The following is a 14,822-nucleotide window of genomic DNA, read 5'->3' as shown; positions in this document are numbered from 1 at the left end:
GTACCAAAATCCATACAGTCATACATCGCTTAACAACAGGAAGACATTCTTAGAAATGTGTTATTAGGAGATTTCATCATTTATCAAACAGCAGAGAGTGCACTTACACAAACCCAGATGGTATAGCCTACTACACATCTAGACTATGTGGTACTAATCTTATGGGACCACTCTTGGGTATGCGATCTGCTGTTGACTGAAACATCGTTATGTGTCTCATGACTGTATTATTCCTCTCAGGCTTCTGTAACAAAAATTCATAGACTGGGCGATTTAAGCAATAGAAATGCATTATCTCACAGTTCTGGAGCCTGGAAGTCCCAGATCAAGGTGCAGTGGGGTTGTGTCTGGTGGGGGCTCTCCCCTGGGATTGCAGACCGCCCCTTCTTACTGTGGCTCACAGAAACTTTACTAAGTGTGAGAACATGGAGAAAGACAGAGAGCGAGCTCTCTGGTTTCTCCTCTTATAAGGACACTAATGTTATCAAATCAGGACTCCAGCTTTATAACCTCATTTAACCTTAATTACTTTCTCAGAGGCCTCAGCTCCAAATACAGCCACACTGGGGTTAAGCTTTCAACATATGAATTTGGGGGACACAAGCATTCAGTCAATAAGATTAATAAAGCCAAAAATGTTTATTATTGATTATTCTTAAAATGTATAAAATCCTGGGAACACTGACAAGAAATAGAGATAAGATGTAAATTACTCATATCAGAAATGAAAAAGAGACATCAGTACAGATTGCACAAACTTTTATAGTTTTTATAGTGTCAACCTAAACAAAGAGGTAAACTGAGATAAGCTCCAATTACCAAAAATTGAGTTTATTCAGGAATAGCAGCGGGATTGCAATTATCAACAGGAAAACTGTAGCAATCTGCAGGCGAGTGCTTTGAGGGTTTGGGATGGGCTGTGTTTATGGGCAAGGACTGCACAGAGGGGGGCATTTAGCTAGCATCCAAGCAGCAAGTTCATTGGCTTGAGGATGAGGAGAGGTTCTGGGTGGATGTTCATTGGTTGAGGGATAAGTTTCCATTTTCTGTAAATCTGGCATTTATGAGAAATCAATCTTTCAGTCCTTAAGTTTCATTTTCCTGAGGACTCGTGTGTGGAATTCTCCATTTCATATCCTTCAGTTCCGTTTTAGATTGAAATCCTTTCACAATAGATGTAAATGGACTGTGTGAAGAATATTATCCAATTTGGATAAAATGGACTAATCCCTCCAAATTTTTCCAAAACAATCTCAAGAATAAATAGAAAATCTGAATCATCTTTGAGCTATGAAATAAATTATATCTAAAAATTAAAATTATCCCACAAAATTAACCCCAGATCCAGCAAGATTCCCAGTTGACTTCTTCCAAACACTATGGAAGATTAAACACTAGTCTAATGGACATTTTTCTAGAGCACACACAGTCCCACACATATTCATAGGCTAGCAAGAAAACCTGACAAGGATATTTCAAGAGAGGAAAATCACACTTCAGTCTTCCACATAGACTCAGATGAAAAATAACTTTTAAAATGGGGAAAAACTCTGACTGCAGTATTATTGCTCATCCACACAGGCAGTGGGTGGTAGAAAAATATTTAAATAAAGATCAATTTTCCTGGAAAAATCAGAGCTCTAATCACTCATTTTCCCCTAAAGCTGAAGACAGGACCCCAGGATGAGGAGAGGAGCTCTGCCCAAGGGAACAAGGGATCTGAGGAGGCAGGAAGGACTCAGGGGTTGGTTCCAAGAGAGATGGGGATGGACACTGTTGTAAGAAAAAGGAGAAGTCCATGAAGGGGGCTGTGATAGAAAGAAAGCCCACACTCCAGGGCCAGGGGAGGAGTGATGTTTCCTTCCCTTATTTCACTGTATTTCTCCGTTGTGCTCATTGTCACAATGACCTCGACTTGAACCGTACAGTTAGATATTGAGCGTGTGTCTCTGCTGATCTGAGCTCTGAAGTGCCTCTTCCCTGAAGCATCTCCAGGGCCTGGATGACCACTGTCCATGGTGAGGACCTCGCAGGGATGTGCTGACAGATGGGCTGAGGATGAAGGAGACCTCACTGGGGAGACTCTGAGAGGGAAGGATATGCCCTTGGTCACCATTACCCGGAAGGGGCATCTCTGGGTTTATTTGCTGCTATGTCCTGGAAATGAGAGCCAGGCTTTTGAGAAAAGGCAGTTCCCCTTCCTGTGGGGCTGCTGATGTGACAACCCCATGAGGGGGAGCACCAGCCTCCGAGTGGCCACACCCTGAGAGTCTACCTGTCCTGCCAAGCACCATGGTTTCCTCTATCTGCACAGCTGGGGCCAGAGAGAGGAGATGCCATGACCCTGACACTCATGGCCCTGTTCTGCCTTGGTTAAAGTTGAGGAGGGGGAGGGGAAGTCCTAGTCTGAGAGAGATCCCACCCCACATTCAGGCCCTGGTCTGTCAGGAGATCCCAGGACTCATGAGGGTCATGGGAAAGAGGGATTCTGCTCAGGATTCAGGGATAAATCTCTCACAGGGAACTCTCTTCCAGGGCTAACTGTGGGCCCCAGCACCCCAGTGAAGGCAGGTGAGTCTGTCCCCAGGTGTCCCAGATCCCACTTCCTCACTGGGGACGAAGGGCCACACTTGGGCAGTTGGGGACTGGGAACAGAAGCTCTCGGCTGAGTGACGGGGGACATCTGTGAGGGTCCTCAGGCTGAGAGATGGGGAACTCGGGGTGGGGAATGTCTTGTGACTCAGCCTCTAATTTCCTTCCAGGGACCCTCCCCAAACCTACCATCTGGGCTGAGCCAGGCTCTGTGATCCCCTGGGGGATACTCGTGACCATCTGGTGTCAGGGGACACGGGAGGCCCAGGAGTACCGTCTGGATAAAGAGGGAAGCCCAGAGCCTGGGACTAGACAGAAGCCACAAGAGCCTCAGGAAGAAACCACATTCTCCATCCCACACACGACACAGCAATATGCGGGGCAATATCATTGTTACTATCTCAGCCCCACTGGCTGGTCATAGCACAGTGACCGCCTGGAGCTGGTGGTGGCAGGTGAGAAGACACTCAGGGGTCCCAGCCTCAGGCTCTGCCCTCAGGAAGGGGGTTGGCTCTCAGGGGTGTGTCCCTTCTCACAGACCAGCCCTGGGGGATATGAGGGAGGTGTGAGCCCCACTCAACACGCTGCCTCGTCCTCTCCTAGGATTCTACAGCAAAACCACCCTCTCAGCCTGTTGAGCCCTGTGGTGACCTCAGGACAGAATGTTACCCTCCACTGTGGCTCGCGGCTGTGATATGACAGGTCAATTCTAAGGAAGGAGAACACAAGCCCTCCTGGACCCTGGACTCGCGGTTACACCCCAATGGCAGTTCTAGACTGTGTTCCCTGTAGGCCCTGTGATCCCCTTCCACAGGTGGATGTTCAGATGCTATGGCTGTTGCAGGAACTTCCTCCAGGTGTTGTCACAGTCTAGTGACACGCGGAGCTCCTAGTCTCAGGTGAGGATGTCCCTTTCTTGACCATGAATGTCTTAGGGCCTGAGACTGGTCCTCAGGAGAGCCCCTGGTGGGATGATGAGGTGACAGGATCCCAGGGATTCTGAGGCCAGAGACACAGAGAGTGAGATGCAGTGAGAGCTGGAGACTCAGGGAGAGAGAAGGGTCTTCACATCGCTCATCTGAGGCTACTTCTCCCCTGTCAGGAATCAACCGAAATGTCACCTCCAAGGGTGACCTTCACTGAAGACACAGCTCAGAACAGTCCTGCCTCCTCCTTATCTATTAAATTCTCCTTCTCTCTTTGTATATACGCACACGTGCACATATCTACAGTTACCTTACATATATCTAGAATTTTACTTCTATTATATATTTATATGCATATGCATACATATATATTATAAGTATAAACATAAATATATATAATCCTCATTTAAAAATATTTATCCAACTAACTAATGTATTTCATCTGATGTGGGTTTATATGTTTTCTGTTGGTCTACTCAACCACATTCACACTCCAGAAAATCAGAAACACTGTCTTAATGAATCACTGACTTAACACTACCATTTGTAAGAAATATGCATAGATATATGTGTGTGTTTATCTGTGTAAATGTGTATATGTTTGTATGTGTATATATGTAAAAATATACGACTAACCCCATATCCTTGGATCTTGAGTCCTCAGCTGTTGAATAAGTGGATACTCTCATCTCCAAGGGATTCAGCTTATGTGGTCCTGTATCCCAGATAGAACAGAGAACACACAAGAGCTCCATTACTTCTGAATTGGAGAGAAAATTGTTCTGACCTCTTGTGGCACTGCCAAAGTGTGTTGCGCTGAGACTCAGAAATGAGATCTGAATTCACACAACACAGGGAGTCCGGAGAATCCAAGGAGTCCAGATGGAAACTGGCTTCAGCTGAGAAGGGGTTCATTAAGGAAGTACATAAAACTTATGTTGTGGGAAGTGAGAGGATATCAGAACTGAGAACACACTGAAAGGTTGGACTCAGGTCTCCTCACTCACACCCTCATTTTATGATTCTCAGAAGCAGCTGACAGCACGAGCCCATCACACAACAAGTCAGACCCCAAGAGTGGTGAGCAGGAGAAATTCTCATCACGGGTTTGGCACAAAATGTTGTGTCCTATCAAGAGGAGGTAGGTGCTCTGGGGGCACATCCAGGGATCCTGGGGTGATTTTGGTCTGCCCTGACCTCTTTGGTCTCTTTCACCACAATGCCTACCCTCACATCCCCAAGACTACACAGTGGAGAATCTCATCCAGATGGACGTGACTGACTTGATCCTGGTAGTCTTTGGGACTCTGCCATCTCAGGCTCCACACATCCAGAGGACCATAGATGCAGCCAGGAGATAAACACAAGAAACAACAAACCCACTGCTCAGTGAGGTAGAACCTTGAAAATGGATCTTATGGACCCAGGAGGTTCTGAAAGAAAATCTGCATCATATGTTGGTTGAACTCGCTGCTGAGAATATTGAGATAGTAACATGGTTTGGGTGCAGGAAAATGTCTGGGTGTTCCCAGTCAAGATTCTTTCTCTACTAAACCATGGTGTTCCCCACCCCCCACCATTGTTGAATCTCCTTTACTCCCCTCTTTCTTTACTCACCCCTATGACATGAGGGTATATCCTTCAATATATACCTGAGGGTATATATATGAGGGTTTCTATCCACACTATACATACCTTCATGCTCTGGACCACTTTTTTTTTTTGTGAGAAAGATCAGCCCTGAGCTAACATCCATGCCAATCCTCCTCCTTTTTTCCCCCCAAAGCCCCAGTAGATAGTTGTATGTCATAGTTGCACATCTTTCTAGTTGCTGTATGTGGGACGCGGCCTCATCATGGCCAGAGAAGCAGTGCGTCGGTGCGCGCCCGGGATCGAACCCGGGCCGCCAGTAGCGGAGCGCATGCACTTAACTGCTAAGCCATGGGGCCGGCCCCTGGACCACTTTTGATAAACAGAATGTGGTATCTCCATATCATTGGACTTTTATTCAACCATAAAAGGAAAGAAGTACTGATACACACTACAGTGTGGGTGAATATCAAAATTATGAAACTAAGTAAAAGAAGCCAGACACATTTTGTAGAATTCCATTTATAAGAAACAGACAGAAGAAGAAAACCCATAGAGACAGAAATCAGATTTGTGTTTGTCAGAGGCTGAGCTGGAGGAGGGAGTGGAGACTTACTGCTTCATGTTTCTTTTGGGGTGATGTAAATCTCTTGGAACTAGACGGAAGTGGTGGTTGCAACATTGTGAACTTTCTAAATTTCAGTGAATTATGTAATTTAACAAGGTCAATAATGTGTTATGTGGATTTTACATCAATAAAAGGAAATGCAAGTAAAAAGAACACAGTTCCTTGTAGGTCCCTTATATCTAGAGAAGTTTCCCCATGTCCCTGCAGAGTTTTATCTGTGGTAGGATCCTCACCAGAAAAGAACTGCCCTAAGTGCCACAGAGCTTAGAGATGAACACACTGATGAATTTTCACCTTCGCTCTTGATCTGGTAGAGTATGGAATCCAGGATGATCATTCCTGCATCCTTTAAGTCTGTGGTCATCTGCAAGTTGACCAAGGATGTGGTTTGATTCAGCTTTATATTGTTGGTTGATTAGGAGATCAGATTTTGGTGCTTCCAAGTAGCCCTTCCTACCACAAGTCTCTTACAGCGCACGTCTTAATCAGGCATAGAAATGACACCAGACTGAGATTCTTCTATTCTCAGGCACTACTGACCCCATAACAACTCTGAGAGGTGGGGTTGTGATCAATTTCCTACAATGAAGAAAATGGGAGTGGACATGTTACCTGCTCGAAGTAGATGGTCAGTAAGTGTTCCCTCTTGTCGTAAATTAAAACCTATGAATTGTCTTTAATAGTGCATTTTCCCAAAGCATGGAGACAGAATCCACGGTATTAGATGAAGAGTCATGATCTGGGGGACAAGAGGTGGTGAGGAGGCAGAAATGACTCAGAGGTTTTGATGGGGAGTGATGAAGAGAAGGTGCTGCTGCTTATGGAAACAAGGAATTCAGAGAGAGGAAGAGCTTGGGAGAAACAAAACCACAGACCCAGGACAGGTGGGAGGTGGTGGTTCCCACTATGAGTCATTTGACAGTGTTATAAATATCTCCCCACGCCTCCTTCTCCTCTTGGGGTCGTCTATATTGTGATAGACCCATTGGTTCCACCAGTCAACTAAAGCAGAGTGTGAAGGATCCTTCAATTCTTCACTCTCTTCTACCTCACATACAATGAACAAATCCATAGTTCTGCCCATGATCTCTTCTTTCCGTGACCCTGATCCATCACCACAGTCAAGCTCAGTTGACAACTCAAGACCTCTTGTTGGTGCCACCCCATCAGCCTCCTTCCTGCCCCTAACCCCAGGCCCTCACTCCCTGATGAAGTGTTTTGTTCTCGTTGCCCCAAACTTATCTGTCACAGACCCTACCCTGCACAAAACCCTTCCACAGGTCTCCTTCTTCCTTCAAATAAATTCCAGCTCTCTCCACTTGACAATTCATGGGGTTGATGATCTGGCTTAGCTAAAGTCTCCAGCCCCAGTAAAGCCAGCTCCTCCTTACAAACCAAACTCCATACAATTGACCACTTCCCCTCCCCAGACACACACAACCTGAGTAATTACCACATTTGTACCTTCTCATAGGTGGTTCCCTGAGCTGATTTCAACACAGTAGACTCCTCTCCAAACCTCCTAACCATGATAATGACAAAATACTCTTCCTGCCTCATCCCATTCAACTGTGAATGTATTTTTTTTTTTTGGTCTGCATTTTCTTTTTTGTTGTTGTTGTGGGATTTATGTAAGGGTTACATGAGAAACCCTCATAAACCACTTAGATTACTGATTGCTCATCATCTTGGAGTTGGATTAATGATGGAGTTTTATCAGTGTTTACATCAACACAGTCCTCCTAAAGAACAGTCCCTACAGAATGGTGCTCTTCTCAAAACATCAATCTGTTCATACATTCCTTTACTGGAAATTTTTCTGTTGTCTGAAAGATAAAATCCAGAAATTCTCACATGCTGCACAAGACCCTGTGTGACCGGGGTTCAGTGTTACCTGATTCCTCACAATTCTTAGACTAGTTCACGCTCTTCCTGGTTGAGGATGCTGGGCCTTCACCACACTTGTACTGACCCTACCTTGTCTCAGTCTCTCCTTTTCCAGAAAGTTCCCACACTCCCATCACCAAGGTTGCCAGACTTCCACATGTTATTGAGGCTGTCTGTATCCTGTTTGTCTTTTTCTCTACAACTTACGGAAACTACAGCCAAATGATTCATTGTCTAAATATCTGTGTTGTCTGTTGTCACTAATCAGAGCTCCATGAGTCCAGAAGAGGAATTGGTCAGCTTCACAAATGAATCTCATGTCTGGACAGGGTAAGTGCTCAATCAACACTGGTTGATGCCCAGATGGTGGAAGGAAGCAAGAATATTTGCATTTACAGAGTCTCAGGAAAGGGAAGTGATTTACCTCAGGTCACCAAGTTTCTGTAAAAGGCAGAGTCAGAAATGGAACTGAAATGGGCTGGCTCCTAGGCCCTGCGCTGTGTTCTCTACCCTCATGTTCTGGGACAAGTGTCACTCTCTGGATTTGGGTTTGACATGAGCCATGGTGGCAGTGTGTGGGGGGTCTGGCAAGTCCAGATCTGGTCTGGAAGATCCCTGAAGCCTGCTGGTCCTCAATCCTATCCTTCAGGGAGAGTAGAGTGAGGCCCTGGGAGGGGCTGTTCCCCTTCCTATGAGGCCTCTAATGAGGAACCGGTGACACGTCACACAGACTCTGTCACACTGCCTGCATCTGTCTGTCCTGCTGGGCTCTGTGGAATTTATAAGTCACCGGTGCTGCTGGGGATCATGGGAGGCAGTGCCAGGACACCTACTCTCACTGCTCTTCTCTGCCTTGGTGAGTTTTGGAGAAACAAGGTCAGCCCCAGATCTGACCCCAGTGCTCAGGGGCCCAGACCAGACCTGGAGCTTCTGTGTGGGTGGGGGACACATTCTCACAGGGAACTCTCTTCCAGGGCTGTGTCATGGCCCATGGGACCAGGTACAGACAGGTGAGTTCCCATCCAGACCTCCTCCTTCAGCCCAAAGAACCCCATGAGCAGCTGGAAGGATCCCAGAGGGTCTGGGCTGATGGTGACCAGTCTGGGAGGCACCTTGAGAGACAGCTGGGGAAACTGAAGGGAGAAGGGATCCCTGGACACTTCAGGTCTGATTCCTTTCCAGGAGTGCCTCCCAAACCCTCCATCTGGGCTGACCCAGGACCCATGGTCACCATCGGGAGCCCTGTGACCATCTGGTGTCAGGGGACTGTGCAAGCTGATGTCTACAGTCTGTACAAAGATAAGGTCTCCAAACCCTTGGACATGGAGGTCCCACAGGACTCCAGCAACAAGACCAGTTTCTCCATCGAATCTATGAGCTCACACACTGCAGGGCTGTATCAGTGTGCATATAACACCAGCTGGAACGGCTGGTCAGAGCGCAGTGACCCCCTGCCCCTGGTGGTGACAGGTAAGGGGGAGGAGTCTGGTCCCCTCCCCACTGTGGGCTCCTCCTCACAGACAGATGGGAACGGAGTGTGTGCTCAGGGGACCTCAGCTCTCACAGTCCACACCTGGGGTATGTGGGCTGATGGTCCCCCCTTTAAAAGGCTCCCTCCTTCTTCCTCAGGAGAGTTCAGTGCACCATCCCTCTCAGCCCACCCAGGCCCTGTGGTGGCATCAGGAGGAAAAATGTCCCTCTCCTGTAGCTCAGAGTTCACATTGAACACTTTCCATCTGCTGAAGGAGGGAGGAGCTGACCGGCGCAGACAAATGGAATCGAGGAGCTTTCGTGGGAGGTGGCAAGCTGTCTTCCCTGTGGGCCCCATGAACACCTCCCACGGGGGCACCTACAGATGCTATGGTTCTTCCAGCTCCTCCCCCTATGTGTGGTCACACCCCAGTGACCCTCTGCATCTCGTGGTGACAGGTGAGGGTGCCCCTGGGACCCCAAAGTGACTGATGTAAGCCTTGAGCTCAGTGGAGCCTTGAGGGTGATGGGGGGTTGGTAACATGGCCTCCTGGGGCCTGAACCACAAAGTGAGAATTTTAGGGGGTTGAAAAATGAGAACTCTCACTCCAGGCCCAGTGGGCAATGTGGGATGTGAGTCCCCTTCGATGCCACTGTCCCTTCTCTCCAGGAGTGTACAGGGAGCCCTCCCTCTTGGCCCAGCTGGGCTCGCTGGTGCTGTCTGGAGACAACCTGACTCTCCAGTGTCTCTCAGAGGCTGGTTTTGACAGATTCGCTCTGACCAAGGACAAGGGGCTCACACACCCCCAGCGTATTCATGGGCAGCACAGCCCCGACTTCTCCCTGGGCCATGTGAACCACACTCACGGGGGCCAGTACAGATGCTACAGTGGACACAACCTCTCCTATGCATGGTCGGCCCCCAGCGCCCCCCTGGACATCCTGATCGTGGGTGAGGAGCCCCATGTCCTGACTGTCTGCTCAGGGCCCTGGAAACAGGGTCAACCCTGGTGGTGATGGGGTCCAGTGAGGATGTCCTGGAGCAGAGGCTGAGATGGGACAGTGGTCTAAGGAGAGGGAGGAAGAAAGGAAGAAAGGGGGAGTGAGAGGCAAAGACATAAAAGAGTCTCATCCAGGGGGACTGAGAGGAGCTGAGAGGGGTCAGAGACAGAGTCCCTGGAGAGAGGACAGTGGAGAGGACAGTGGTCCTTCAGCTCAGGGTCAAGGGCATGTGGGGAGGGGGAGCTCTCTACACATCACAACCTTCCTCTCTCCCAGGAATGTATGATAAACCCTCCCTCTCAGCACAACCAGGGCCCTCAGTGTCCTGGGGAGAGAAAGTGACCCTGCTGTGTCGCTCTGAGATCTGGTTGGATACCTTCCATCTGTCCAAGAATGGGTCACTTGCTCCTTCCCTGCACCTTCATCTGCAGGACATGGCTCCACCCTTTCAGGCCAACTTCACCATCAGTCCTGTGACCTCTGACCACGAGGGGACCTACAGGTGCTACGGTTCAGACAGCACCTCCCCCTACCTGTTGTCACTTCCCAGTGACCCCCTGGAGCTCCTGGTCTCAGGTGATGATCCTCAATCTTGTCCCCTGTCCCTATGATCTAGTTGGGTCCCTGATCTCAAGTATGTCTGAGCTGGGATAGGATAGAGGGGGGCTCTGATGGAGTGTCATCCAGAAAGACATCTGCCCCTCAGAAGCCCTCCCACCCCTGCCCACCCCATTCCCCCTCACCTGGGTCTAGAAGGTGCCAGGGGTGCAGAAGGAAGGTCTTGTGGGAGCCACAGGGCTGATGCAGCAGAAGAGTTTGAGCGAAGTGGGGAATCCAGGGTCAGCCCAACCCCCCGCCCACAGGGCTCATCTCAACAACTGGTGAGTCACTGAAGCCCCTTTGCTCTGAGGAAGCACAGACCACCCAGGCCAGTTCTAAGAGTCTCTCAGAGGATGTGATGCCCCCTCAGATACTCAAGAACCGGCTTGTCTGCCAGGGGAGCTGGGAGTTGGGCAGAGATGTGGGTGGGGACCACAGCACTCCATGGGGCTCTGATGCTGGGTGGATGGCCCTTGGGGAGATCATACAGAGGGAGATGTTGGGGGCCCACCCTGGGTGAGGGGCAGCCTGGATGAAGTGAGGAGAATGGAAGCCCCACCCCCTCACCTCATCCATCCTTGGTTTGTGATATATGGGTGGCATCCACTGGGAGGGGGGTATCAGTGCTCCCTGAGGTGGAGATTTTGGACAGGTCCCTGGTCCCAGAGCTCCTGGTTTCAGGTGAGGAACCCCTGTCCCTGTCCTCTCTGAGCTCTGAAGGCCTTATCTGGGCCCCATCCACATGAAATTCTGAGACACAATGGAATAATCAGAGCACAGAGGAGGTTAGACAGAGGACAGTCCAGTCCATGAGAGGGTGGAAATAGATGGGAACCTCCCATCCTTGGGACACCTCATCCCTGAAGTGTCAGACAGAGCTGAGGATGGGAGAGGGATGGGATGAGACTCAATGAACCTAAGAGGAAATGAGATTACACTAAAGTTACAAGGCAGAGGCCCCACCCACTGACTTTCTTGTGTCTCTGTCTCACAACTACAGCATCACTACTCACCAGGATCCAGGAACAGGGGGAGGTCCCACAGAGACATTCAGGCTAGGAGTCGGGGTGGGAGGGACCCCTGCGAGGTGGGGTTGAATCTATGTGGGCTCAGCTCTCCTGGGAGGTTGAACTTCTGAGAAAGCCTTTCCCCATCTTTATGGGGATACTGACTTAGTGATATTAATTTTATATCCTAACAAAATACTACAGATTGTCCACCTCTCAATTGTTTTTCAATTGATCTCCTCTGATTTACTAATAATAATTATATCAACCTCAAGAAAATTGAAATTTCACTTCATTTTCAGATTATGTACCTATTTTATTTATTTGCATCAAATATCATATGACGATGAAAAGGTAAAATACTAAGATAACTTGAGTGCCACTTTAGGAAAATATTTTAATTTTTAGCTCGAATTATTTTAAAACAAGCACATCCAAAAATCTATATTTTTTGTATATATAATTCTATCGTCCAATCCATGTCAGTTCATTTTTCTGTTACATTCAGGTTTTATTAGGAAAAAATATTCTTTTCTTAGGAGAAATTAGGATTTTTTTTCTGGTCTTTTGTACATCTCCTGAATTCTTTCTCTGTAATTTTAACCATGATGTGATACATTCGAAAGATTTCTTAGTATCAAACATTTGGATATTAATCACACTGAATGATGTTTATTGTTCGTTCACACTTTCTGACTTGTATAAGCTTATTTAGAATTTTTACATGAAGATGTATAGTTAGAATTGATATACAACTTTTTAAATATTTTTTATGTTAAAACTGATCAAAATAGATTTGCAGGATTATCTATTTTTTGCGCTCATGCAATTTTATACTACCACTGATTTTCCACGTTCCTTAAGGCTTTGAAGACCAGAACTGTGGACTTCCTCGGTTCTGAATATAGAATATGGAGAGGGCAGAGGTTATCTTTTTTTTTCATTCATTTATTTAGAGTTTATTGAGTGCCCTTATCTGTTACATGAATTTAATTTCAAAGAATCTGGGAAATTCACGCATTCTTGCAACCCAGTTTCATATCTAGGATTTTAGCGTGAAAAAGTTCAAATATAAAATCAAATGACAGTCTCCTCTCATTGAAATCTTATAGAGCTTTCCAGAGTTCTGAGAGAGAGAGAGAGAGAGAGAGAGAGAGAGAGATAAAGAGAGAGAAGATGATGATGATGATGATGATGGTAATGGTGATGAAGATGATGATGATTTTGATGGTGATGAAGGTGATGGAACCTCCCTCAACTGTCCTGTCCTTTCTGGCCTGTCTTGAATGTACTAAGACCCTGATTCTCAGCCTCTTCTCCTCTGGACCCCCACTACATCCCACAGAAATGATTTCATTCCTCTTTGAAGAACAGATTAAGATCTTTCTGGAGACCTTCTTTTCCTATAGCCTCTGACACACCTTGTCTGGGTCTTCATGTGGCTTTTCTTAGGCTCCTTCTATTTAGGATTCAGCTTAAATGTCATCTCCAAGTGTGACCTTCACTGTGACACTGTTCAGAACTGTCCTGCCTCCTTCTTACCTAATTTATTTCATGTAATTAACACAACATATGCTCTATGTATATATATATGACCAACCCCTCATCAATGGATGCTGGGTCCTCAGTTTTCAAATAAACAGAAGCTTTCATATCTGGAAGAGCTGGCTTACATGGTCCATATCCCAGAATGAAAAGAGGTCATACAAGAAGCTAATTGTTTCTGTATTGGGAGACCATTTTTCTCATCCATCCTGAGTTCTTGGGGACATCCAAACTCTGTTCCAAATGACTCAGAAGCAAAGTCTAAATTTAAAAAAGAAAGAAATGGAAATAATGCAATGATAACAGAGGGAATCCTTTTACAGCAGATAAAGGGTTCATGAAGGGACTGTATAATGTTTATGCTGTGAGAAACAGAGGGAATTATAAGAACACAGGGGAAAGGCTTGAGTTGCATCAAGTCCTCTTCTATCCTCACTTTTTTTTTTGGTTCAGCTGACACTATCAGCCCATCACAAAATAAGTTAGACACCAAGAATAGTGAGCAGGAGAAATTCTCTGTTACGGTATTAGCACAGAGGGCGTTGTCCTGTTAAGGGGAACCAGGTGCCCTGGGTAGACATCCAGGGATCACGGAGTGAGTTCTGTCTGCCCTGACCTCTGTGATCTCTCTGTCCACAATTCCTAGCCTCACATCTCCAAGACTACACAGTGGAGAATCTCATCCGGATGAGCGTGTCTGCCTTCATTCTGCTGGTCCTTGGGATTCTGCTATTTCAGGCTTGTCACAGCACAAGAAGACCCCAAGATACAGCCAGGAGGTAAATGTAAAAGAGAAAAAATGCACCATTCAGAGTGTAGAGTCCTGGGAATAAATCTTGTGTACCCAGGAGGTTCTGGAAGAACATCTAGATCTTATGCTGTGTGAACTGTCTACAGGTCATTGTGAGTTGGAGGAATCATTGTTCATGTGCAAGGGCCATGTCTGGACTTTTCTTCCATTGAACAGTGGAACTTTCCTTCCTGATTACAGTTGAGTTATCTTGACTGGCTCCTGTATTTCCCCATTTCTGTGAAATCAGCATGTATCTCACATGGCAGATTAGGGTCCTCACCTCCTCACACTTTCTTCCTCTGGTACACTTTTATATAATACATTTTTCTTTATTTCTAATTACCACATACCATGATCTCTTTATTAAGATCATGCAATCTGTTTCAATAAATCAATAAATTGGCATAACAAAGGTGCATCCTGAAAGCGATATATAGAAAATGATGTCCTAACACCCTCTCTGGACTCCACAAGCCCTTCATTTTTCATCAGACGCTACCTGTGTAGTTTCTTCAGAAATATCATCATTGGGAATCAAGACATTGCTTTCTGAAGTGATAGCATGGTTCTTACTGCCTCTGAAAAACCCATTGTTAAAAACACTGATTCAAAGCATTCTCCAGTTTCTCTGGTGTCTATACTCCCTTCATGGTCAACTTCAAGGTGCCAACGTGAGGTCCCTGATGCAGAGCTGGGAACTGATGCACAGAATTGACTTTCACAGGACAGTCCAAACCAATAGGAAACTTTGAATTTCACTCTGACAGCCCCAGAATTCACCT

General features: G+C 46.7%; 1 protein-coding gene and 1 pseudogene across 6 annotated transcripts; both read left to right on the top strand.

The window, feature by feature from the left end:
• The first annotated feature begins 1,929 nt into the window (after window positions 1-1,929).
• Window positions 1,930-3,595, top strand: LOC147912722 (leukocyte immunoglobulin-like receptor subfamily A member 5; annotated as a pseudogene). The gene is made up of 4 exons (XR_015549419.1): window positions 1,930-2,018; window positions 2,536-2,571; window positions 2,763-3,047; window positions 3,196-3,595. The product of XR_015549419.1 is annotated as a leukocyte immunoglobulin-like receptor subfamily A member 5 (transcript).
• On the top strand, window positions 3,403-14,456 carry LOC106800053 (leukocyte immunoglobulin-like receptor subfamily A member 6). Of its 5 annotated transcripts, XM_087421156.1 has the most exons (13): window positions 3,403-3,491; window positions 4,548-4,659; window positions 4,761-4,912; window positions 6,266-6,364; window positions 7,892-7,953; window positions 8,354-8,479; window positions 8,598-8,633; window positions 8,806-9,093; window positions 9,253-9,552; window positions 9,764-10,045; window positions 10,372-10,671; window positions 13,894-14,026; window positions 14,145-14,456. In XM_087421156.1, exons 5-13 carry the CDS (start codon window positions 7,932-7,934, stop codon window positions 14,152-14,154), a joined length of 1,497 nt encoding a protein of 498 aa, XP_087277282.1. In that variant the 5' UTR covers window positions 3,403-3,491; window positions 4,548-4,659; window positions 4,761-4,912; window positions 6,266-6,364; window positions 7,892-7,931; the 3' UTR covers window positions 14,155-14,456. The 5 variants fall into 5 exon arrangements, 4 of the variants coding, with proteins under 4 accessions (XP_087277282.1, XP_087277283.1, XP_087277281.1 ...); XR_015549416.1 differs by lacking the exon at window positions 14,145-14,456 and adding an exon at window positions 12,815-12,941 and having other exon boundaries at window positions 4,761-6,364; window positions 13,894-13,979; XM_087421157.1 differs by lacking the exon at window positions 4,761-4,912.
• Window positions 14,457-14,822: the final 366 nt, after the last annotated feature.

Source organism: Ceratotherium simum, chromosome 33 (assembly GCF_057802395.1).
Source record: "Ceratotherium simum simum isolate JZ-2026a chromosome 33, ASM5780239v1, whole genome shotgun sequence".
Taxonomy (NCBI): domain Eukaryota; kingdom Metazoa; phylum Chordata; class Mammalia; order Perissodactyla; family Rhinocerotidae; genus Ceratotherium; species Ceratotherium simum.
This window is presented reverse-complemented; position numbering and strand designations above follow the sequence as displayed.

What these genes read in the sequence shown, in the direction of transcription:
- LOC106800053 (XM_087421157.1), top strand. Translation starts at nt 7,932, where the DNA reads ATGAATCTCATGTCTGGACAGG. An exon ending in GAATCTCATGTCTGGACAGG is followed by an intron (nt 7,954 to 8,353) that starts GTAAGTGCTCAA and finishes CACGTCACACAG; the next exon opens with ACTCTGTCACACTGCCTGCA. An exon ending in ATGGGACCAGGTACAGACAG is followed by an intron (nt 8,634 to 8,805) that starts GTGAGTTCCCAT and finishes ATTCCTTTCCAG; the next exon opens with GAGTGCCTCCCAAACCCTCC.